Consider the following 9,824-nt stretch of genomic DNA (forward strand, 5'->3'; position numbering starts at 1 on the left):
CATATAGCTTTTTCATCAGTATTGGCTAACTGCAACCTAACTGTGTACTCTTATCCTCTCCACTAATTGCAGCATTAGTTTAGTATAGTAACAATAAATCATAAGTTCTCGCAGGAGGATTCTGGCTCCTGCTAAAATAGCTCTGGTGTGGTGAAGATGAGAATCATGAGATGAAGATCTTTATAGCTATACACGTATCACCACAAGTAGATAACTTTAAAACTTTTGCTAAATAGAGTAGAAAAAAATGAGAGATGCACAAACAGCAGCATCTTAATCGTATACAGTATCATCATACGTCCATATAGTACAAGCATGCACATCATGCAACAGCAGAGCAAGCAAGCAAGAGAAAACGTACAGGACTGATCGACAACGCTGGGCAATCGTACAATTTACAGGATGGTGGTGGATCGGATGATTGAGCTGCAGCAGCACATGCACGCGCCGCTCGTCGTCGCCGATCGAGCTAGCTACAGCCTCAGCTCGAGGTCGGGCTCCTCGCCGGCGGCGGAGGTGTCCGGCGCCGCCATGGAGGCCGCTGCCGACATCACCTGAGTTCCCCTAGTCCAGTTGAGCACCTCGTCATCGATCAGGCCGGCACCCCGGTCGTGACCGGCGGCGCCGGCGTCGCGCAGGAGGGCCGCCTGCTGCGGCGGCGCGTGGGCGCCGGTCCACCTCTCCAGCTCCAAGCGCAGCGCCGCGGCGTCGTCAGCGGCGGTCCTGTAGTTCGACGCCTCCCCAGCGCCGCGGCAGTGCGGGGCGCCCGCCACGAGCGTCGACGTGGCGGGAAGCACAACGACGCTGCCGGCGGCGAGCTCGTCGAGCTCGAGCGCGGCGGCGTAGGATGTGTCGTAGGGGTTCCAGCCGCCGCCGCCGGCGACGCGCTCCTTCTTGTGCGCGTTCTGGTGCCCGCCCAGCGCCTGCGACTTGAGGAACGTCTTGCTGCAGAACAGGCACGGGAACAGCCGCGCGCCGTTGCCGTTGCTGTTGTCGTCGCCGCCACCGCCGCTGCTGCTTGCGTCGCCGGAAGAAGGTGGAGCACCGCGAGGGGAGTCCATTCTGATATAGTGGTATATATCTACAGGAGCTGCTACTCCGCAGAAGAACCAAAGTGGTTACCAGTAGCTACCCAGGAGCTACTAGCATTCTACTAAGGCCCCGTTTGGATCATTGGAATTGAATTCCATCCTAATAATCATAATTTAGACACAAATTAATTAAGCTAATATAATTGTATGTGGAATATAGTTGTATATTATAGTTGGTGATATGGGAGAGATACTTGTATGCTGCAGTTCTACTGTAGAGAAGCGAGTCTAAGAGCGTGCTATAAGAATTGAATTCCATCTAATAACCATAATCTATAGAATCAATTTCCATCTCCCACCCCATGAATTTAAGATAGGCTTATATCTAAACTTTGGAAAGTTGTGGAATGCCACATTCCAACATAAATTAGCCTACTCCATTAAATAGATTCCAATTCCTTGGACCCAAACGGGGCCTAATGGAAGGTGTGGATTCTCTATATTAGGATGAGAAATCAGATCTGGCAGGTAGTCCTAAGTACTAACACAAGTGGACACAGGAGAGCGAAAGCAAAGGATGCTACCTGTGCGGGGAGGCAAGTTTACGGTCGTGCGTAAGTTGCCTTTTTCGCGGATAGGAAATGACAAAACATCCTTCTTCTCCACCGAATGTGGTCCGACCTCTCCTTCTTGCCCGCTATCATCCGGCATTGACGGTGCCCAACCTCCTCCCCATCCTTGCACCCAACCACCTAGCCACCATGCCGCCGCCCACCACCCGCCCATTGTCCTCAGTCCCACCCTTCGAAACCACTCCCGTCGTCACCTCAGCCACTGGTGCTCCACCGGATGTCCTCCGCCTCACCTCCCGCCCACTGCCCGCAACCACCTTCGGGCCGGCCACCGTACCGGATCCCTCTAAAAGATTAAAACCGGGCACTCCTCCTCCTACATGGCAGCCCTAACCCCAACCGCAACCCAAGACTCTAACCCTAGTTCCCTTCCTCCTCCTCCTACCCGGCAGCCCTAACCCCCAATCCCAATCCAGGATCCTGACCTTGGTCCTCTTCCTCCTCCTCTCTTCTCGCCTCATTCAAACAATATCATGACAATCAACTGCACCGGCCGGTCGATCTTAGAATTACTTCTCCATCCCATGACAAATGCTCATTATATAGTTCGAGGTTGCTAGCCAATGAGCTTTCATTAGATACTTTCTAAATACATCTTGCGTGATTTTAAAAAGTTGCTGAGCTAAGAAAGTGTTGAAATGTAATTTTTGCGAGGCTTTTAGAAGTTGAAATAGGTTTCGCAGATAATAGAGGCTGCATGTCCAGTCGTTTCATATACATATTGGGGTTATGGTTTCTTGAGGAAACATGTAACCTAGTGTCACTACATGAAATTGCGTTAAAAACAACGTGCAACACTTTTGACTCACTTCCAAGTACCATGATGACGGGCTATATAGCCAGATTTTAGCCCTTTCCTCCCAAACACCAGGGTTAAAATGGAGGGGCTAAACTTTAGCCCCCCATAATCCATTAGCCCTCCAAGGGGTGCTAAAATGGACTAAAGGGGGCTATAAGTGGTCCTCCGGACCAATTTCCACCCCCTGCTCCCCCTTTCCTCTCTCTCTCCTCCCCACACTCGCTCTCTGCACTTTCTCTCTCCAGCGCCAGACCCCGCCGCTGCCGCTGCCTCTGCCTCGCCTCACCAGCCCCGCCTCCCCCTCGCCTCACCGGCCCCGCCACCCTGCCTCGTCTCCGCTCGGCCCTGCAGCGCCACCACCTCCTCCTCTACCTCCGCCTCCGCCCAACCCCACCTTCTCCGCTCGATCCTGCCGCTGTCGTCGCCTCCGCCTTGCCTCGCTGGCCCCGCCACGTCTACCTCGCCTCATTTCCCCGCCAACGGCCCCTCCTCCCCGACCGCCTTCTCCTCCGGCGGCGCGGCCACCCGCCGGCAGCAGGGGTGGCATTGGATGCAGCGGCCACGTGCATCTCGGCGGCACGGACGGCCGCGATGATCTGCCGCAGCGTCTTGAAGTCCTCACCGCACTTTTCCAGTGCGCCCAACAGCTTCCGCCGCTTCTCCGCGGCCATCTCTGACGCTGGGGGCGGAGGAGGCGTGCGGGTCGGGACGACGACCGGCCGCGGCGCCGCGGCGGCAACAGGCGAGGGCGGCGCAGACTCCTCCAGGTCCATGAGGCGTGCCACGATGGCTGGCGGTGGCGGTGAGGCGCTTTCGGTGGTGGCTGTGGTGGTACAGGGAGATGAGGCGGAGGAGGCCGGACCTGCGTCGTCGCCCAAGGAGCGGGAGGATGAAGCGGAGGAGAGGAGGGGTAAAGGATAGAAGAGAAAGCAGGGACAAATAAGTCTTTTGTCAATACAAGTGCTAAAGTTTAGCCCTCCATCCAAACACCCCAAAGGGCTAAACTTTAGCCCAAGGCTAAACTTTAGCCCCTTCCTCCCAAACAGGGCCATAGTCAAGTCCAGCAAGTGCTGGACTGTGTGTAGTATAAGATTGTGAGAATCACTTACCCACGGGAGGTCAATTAATTATCTGAGTCAAGTGTTGTCTTGATAACCTAGATGAACTTGTTAGGGTATGTACAACAGAGAGACCAGCAGCTGTCTATATGCTGCCACGGAGGCAAATCTGTCCGACGTGTACAACGATTAATGAGGAGAGAGACGCGAGCCGCACAGGCTCGTGCTCCCAAGCCAAACCGCCGGCCCCATCGCCGTTGTATGCCGTCGTCGTCTCCTCCTGGATCGGCTGCGGTAAGCCAAAAATCAGCTACGATGGCAATAAAATCCATTCCCCACGCGCCAAAATCCGTGGCAAAATCGATGCTCCTCCCTTGCTAGATGCCGGATGCAGCAGTTGCGCAAGGCTTACCAGATGCGACGCAATCCTTGGAGCGGACGGGGGCGGCGGCGGCAGCGGGGGAGCGGAAAGGCGCGATGACGACCGAGAAGCGGAAAGGCTCGACGGCAGCAGCTGCTTCCGTCTCCGTTGCTTCGTCCACCGACCGGCGCAGCGAAAGGGAGAGCAGGGCGGCGAGTTGCTCGAAGCCTGGATCTGGCTCCAAGCCTTGCTACCGTCCGCTGACCCATCGGCATTCAGGTCCGCTACTCCAGTCCATCTAACAAAGTACTCCTACATGGCTTCTGTGCTTTCTTCTCTGAACGCCAGTGCTGCTTTGCTTATATGTTTACTTCAACATCACTGATGCAAATAATACCGAGTGAAGATGTGCAGATCTTCTCTTTTCTGATTCGTGATTCCTTTTACATCTGGTGTTTGTAAATCTGAAACATAGAATTGTGTTTCTAATTTTATGAGTGATTTTTATGATTCAGAATATGATGAAAGATTAAGCAAGTTGAAATCATGGTCTTTTGTTCGGTTCAAGTTGTCTCCTAGCATGTTCCTGTAATCAGTTCATCAATTCAAGACGCTTATTTTTGCGAGCACAACTGTTGAGAATTAGGGCCAACTGCTGTTTTATTCTTACTAGTAAGGCTCCTAATTAAGCTTCAAATTCTTACATGGGTCTTGTTCTCTTACTGTAGCCCTTGTGTATTCAGAACTTACAATCATGTATCAGCATGTTGTCAAGATTAGCATGTATCAGCTTTGCAATATTATTGTCTTTTTCCCAAAGTTGTTCAGTGGGACTTTGTATTTTACTGATAATAAGTGATAAATGAGTGTAACCAAATATGATCACACATGTGGGCAACAAAGTGGTATACAAAATCAAATTTATTTTTGATCACCATGATAAATGTGTATTAATATGAAATAAATAGTTTATAGATGTTCATCTAAGTTGTCTATGTCATTGTCTTTATGTGACATGGCAATACTTTAGAGACATCAGCTATCCAACTGTTGTACATGCCCTTATAATATAAGAGGCTGTCTGGATCCATCGAGATATATTTTTCCTCACTTCTTTGTCGTCGCCTTTTCTTCCGTGCAAGACAGCACCTTGATTGTTCCTGCTCCACCCCCTCCCACGCATGGACATCCATCACTCCACAGGGCTTTCCTTGTCGTTGGCGTGCACGTCGTTGTCGCCGTTGGGCCCAAGAGGCTAGCTACAGTTTCGATGCTTTCAGCTGGGGTCTCAAGGCGTGACGCGAATAGTGGCTCTCGTCTACCTCGGTGGTTTAGCGCTTGCTGGAGGTCGGTTCTGTCGCCGTCGGCCTGAAAACGTCGTGGCATCATCAACAGGGTTTCGATCGGAACAACCTGCTGGGTAGCCTAAATCTGTAACCAGAGGCGATAGACATGGACGATGTGCGGCAACGATGATGAGAATCCATGGTTGTTGGTTGTTACATGATGTATGATCAACTGGTGTACAGGCAGGTAAGATTCGATTCGGACATGGTTATGCAGGCTGCAAGCGATTAAACAACCCATGCGTAAAAGAACAGGCGAAGAAGCCACCGCGAGGAGACTGCCTTGAGTTTTCAGGAAGCATACTGCCCAGGAGGCCGAATATACGAGGACCATGGCCAGCCCGAAAACATCGCCACCTTGTGCTTCTTTAAACTCTCAATATGCATTTTCAGGTCCCTAAACTCTCATCGCTTTCCCCAAACATTCCCGAAATCTCTTGCCATCCCTTCAGTTCAATCTCCTCCGCCGCCACCAAATTTCCTCCCATCCCAAGCCTCATAGGCTGCCGCCCAAGATCGGGGTAGCCATAATCCCACGGTCTCGCAAACTGCAAAGGAGTAGGTGGCTGTGAAGTCCAAGAAGTCAGCATATGTGAAGGGGGAGCAGCACACAATCAAGTCAAGCTTACCCACCATACAAACCCCTTCCGGGAACCAAAAGCCTTATAGATCGCCAATGAATCAGATCCCAAGCACGGCGTCTGTAGTCCCGGGTGGCCGTCCTAAAGCTGTAAGGAGGCTTTGATACAGTACTGGTTGGACATGCCATTGATATCATATATGAAATATCTTATCCTCCGCTAAAATAATGACCAAATATTTGGAGGATCAAGTTTGACATAGCGAACTCAATTCGAATAATAGCACCTGGTAATACTTTTTTGGGATAGGCGCGCCAGCTAGCACAGAGGAATTTACACAAGAGGATGCAACAAGAGAAATGAAAGACAATAGCTTTTAGTTGGACATGCTGCAATAATGCATAAACAACGCTCATGCATTCTTGAAATCAAACTTCAAGTGCTCCTAGCAATTTAATTATTTAGAGATGCTCTCCCTGCAATTAAGCTTTCGAGTGAGGAAGGACCAGCTTGTGCTAGCTACACCACCACCACGATCCTAGCGAATCTCTAGCAACCTGCTACTGGGAAGCGTAGGCCCTAGACGCCACTGATCTCACTCTAGTTCTTTGTCGCATTCGATCGTACGGGCGTGTGTGTTCTCACAGCAGACACAGTCGGATCTAGTAGGCCCAGACACCACTGATCACTGCAGCCCATTACCCTTGTATCGTGTGCACATATCAGAAGCTAAAACCCGACTTTCAACATAAATATAGAAGTACGACATTCGACTATAAACCCAAAATCGGACAACACATAACTTCCGACTACACAATTCAAACAAAAAAAACCCCACAACAATTAATTCTGCCCTGATTTTAATCCCACCTAGTCCTTGCGTGGAGTGGTTTTACATAAAAATATTTAACAAATGTAAAAAAATATTATACATCAAAAATACTTTTAAGATGTAATTCATGTAACACAATTATTTTTGTCAATTGTTTCTAGAGGTACAACTTACTTCCTTCGTTTGAAATTACAAGGCATGTTTCGTTTTGTTAGGACTATAGAGTTCAGTTGATAAATGCTCTATTAATATGTGATTTATGTGATAAAATCATTATTACAAGTAAGTATTTTCAATATGAAAATGGTGAATTGTTAGTCATATAGGCTTGTCTGAGCAAAACTGTTGACTTCGGTACCGCCGACTAGTAAATTTGTGTCACATGTTTGGACTCTTAGCACTCAAATACTCATGATTTATACCGATTCAGGTAACATGCCCTATGTTTAGTCAGAGGTGGTTGTTCGTGTTCCTGAGGTCCAAGGGCTCCAAAGTTTGTAGTAGGCAGGGATTACAAATGAGAGAGTGTAATGTATTCGGAGAGACTAGAAAGTTTCCTAGAAAGAGAAAATATAAGGTCCCCATCTCCCCCTTATACATATGAGGGAGGGGGGGGGTTAAAGAAGGAAGGGGTGCTACACGTTAGCCAGTAGTGGCTGGGGCCGCTGCTGTCACATCCTCTGACTCCGTTGCATCATCCTGTCCGAGGCCATGGTAAGGGGCATGGACTATGGCTCCGTGCCCACGCGGGGGTTTAGGTGTAACAGTTCCAGTATGACCTACCCCGCACAGGGTCACTGCAATAATGTACCACATGTGCATCCCATCATCTGTTCGCGGTGCTGACCATTGTAATGGATGAGAGTGTGCGCGACTCCTGTGCCGCTCGGGCACACCGGACGACAAGCCTGAGCGCCACAGGCATACTTGGGGTAGTCCGACCTCCATTTCGAGATTAGAGGTCGGGGAAAAGGTGTGGGTCCCATTGTGTAAGACCCCTACTCACTCGGGGCCGCCCTTAGTCAGGGCAGTCTTCCGATCAGCCCGATCCATCAATCGAGCGCTACCGCCCTGACTAGTGGGTCCGTTTCTTCGTGAGACTTGCTCTCGGTTGGGCGGTACGCATGTTATTGTGTTGGGGTCGGGTCTATACCTGTGGTATAGATCCTGACAAAAAACGAAGCATGCTTTTTAATTTCAAATAAGGGAATATATAATGGAAATGAAAATATAACTTAGATCTATTAGGATAGAATTACATTCTGTAAGGTGATATTTTTACAAACAATATCTATAAAATGTACTCCCTTCGTCCCAAATTATGACTTGTTTTAGCTTTGTCCTAATCAAACCTATCTAGCTTGGACCAAATTTGTTGAAAAGCATACAATTATCTACCGTATCAAACTAATTTATTACACCATGTAATGTATCCTGATAGTGCTTTTATTTAATATTATAGAAGCTCATGTATTTTTTATAAATTTGATCAAAGTTGGAAAATTTTGACTTAGGACAAAACTAAAATAATGACTTATAATTTCAAATTGAGTGAGTAATATACAATACATAAAGAGTCGTATTATGAAAGAATTTTCACAATGAATCTAGTAATGCCTATCTTATATTGTCAATCTCTATAAAATTTGAGATATTAGTAGTCAAAAGTGTAAAGGTTTTGACTTTAGACAAACCTAGATGGACATCAAAGAATTATTTTACATTATAAAAATCTTTTTTATATAACACAATCCTTTTAAGTATAAAAGTCCATGTCTCAACATCCGACTAACATGAAAGCTGTATTCTCAACCTTCATCTTAAAACTGCCAGGAAACGTCTAAACTACCACTCCATGCGCAAGAACCATGTGGAATCAAAACCAGGGTAGAACCCTTTCCCCCCAGGGGGGAGGGGTCGTGTGAATTGATGAGTAGATAGATTTTGTATGCATAGTGTCTGGTTTTAGAGACAAAGGTTAAAAAAATCGGACTCTTTACATACCCCTGTGTCATACTATCTCTATCAAGCAAGGAATGCAATCCTAGGAATTTCTGATTTCTGAGACAAATTAGTAGTCTTAAGAAATGATCTAGGTGTCCTGAAAAAGTGTTGTTAGATGTTATAAGCGTGCCATCTTGATTTTTCCAGTGTCCAAAACATGCAGCATGCAGTTGGGACAGGAAACTCAATCAGCCGATCAATCTTTCTAATTTGTCGCATGCAAACTGCTGGATTAAATTAAATTACATGGGTCTCACCTAGCTTATTCAAATGCTACAGATTCTATTTATTGGAAAAATTTTGAATACTAGTATTGCATTTTAACTAGATGTACATTATTTATGGCAATCTCGTAATATAATGTTATTGATCTGTTTTGCCTTTTTGTTTGCCTCGAGGGCTTATCAGGTATTTTGTCGACCACCAAAGAGACTGAAAGGGTAATTGTAGTTATATCATTCTCCCGATGCATCATGCTCGTTTTGAGAAAAAAATGTTACTCTTATAATAAAATTTTACTATTTAAACAAAAATTCTATCCATGGGCAATGTTCTTCAAAGCCTTCATTTCCTTTATTTCTAGGGAACAGGCAATATGAGCAACATAAAATATGAGCTCCACTGAACCCGGGGGCAACTAACAACTGACAGTCTTTTCCTATGCATAAAAATACAAATTTATTTTCAGTACCAAAGTTTCATATTTCATATATATGAACATTATATTGGAGCATTGTATACTCACGCTGACAACTGATACACCGCCGCCAACAACACCTGATGGGCACTGCCGCACTGGGGCACTGCACATGCATCCATTCCTAGAGAGCAGGCTAGGTAATTAGAGATCCATTTCAAGCTTTAATTTTCTGCCTTGCTGGTACAAGAAGAGAGTGATAATTCGTTGTTGATGCCCCCTGCAAGATGCGTGGTGTCAAGGAAGGAAGGAGGACATGCATCCTCGGCTGATCTAGAGTCGCAGCTCGAGGTCCAGGTCCAGCTCCTCGACGGCGCCGGAGGCCGCGGTGTTGGCGTTGGCGCTCTCCGGCGGAGCAGAGGCGCATGAGATCCTTCTCCAGTTGATCATGGCCAACGTGTCCGGCCTCTCGAGCTTGACGCCGGCGAGGGGCTCCGCGGCAGTGCCGCTGTGCGAGGCGGGGGGGGGGGGGGGGGGGGGGGG

General features: G+C 47.9%; 1 protein-coding gene and 1 long non-coding RNA gene across 2 annotated transcripts; one reads left to right on the forward strand and one right to left on the reverse strand.

Annotated features, from left to right (window-relative positions):
• Nucleotides 1–207: 207 nt before the first annotated feature.
• On the reverse strand, nt 208–1,131 carry LOC101756030. Its single transcript, XM_004958892.3, has one exon. It carries the CDS (start codon nt 1,059–1,061, stop codon nt 474–476), a length of 588 nt encoding a protein of 195 aa, XP_004958949.1. The 5' UTR covers nt 1,062–1,131; the 3' UTR covers nt 208–473.
• Nucleotides 1,132–3,716: 2,585 nt separating this feature from the next.
• Nucleotides 3,717–4,441, forward strand: LOC111256456. Its single transcript, XR_002676553.1, has 2 exons — nt 3,717–3,814; nt 3,902–4,441. It is a non-coding gene; the product is annotated as an uncharacterized LOC111256456 (long non-coding RNA).
• The last annotated feature ends 5,383 nt before the right edge of the window (nt 4,442–9,824 follow it).

This window comes from Setaria italica, chromosome II (genome assembly GCF_000263155.2).
Source record: "Setaria italica strain Yugu1 chromosome II, Setaria_italica_v2.0, whole genome shotgun sequence".
NCBI classification, from domain to species: Eukaryota; Viridiplantae; Streptophyta; class Magnoliopsida; order Poales; family Poaceae; genus Setaria; species Setaria italica.

What these genes read in the sequence shown, in the direction of transcription:
- LOC101756030 (XM_004958892.3), bottom strand. Translation starts at nt 1,061, where the DNA reads ATGGACTCCCCTCGCGGTGCTCCACCTTCTTCCGGCGACGCAAGCAGC.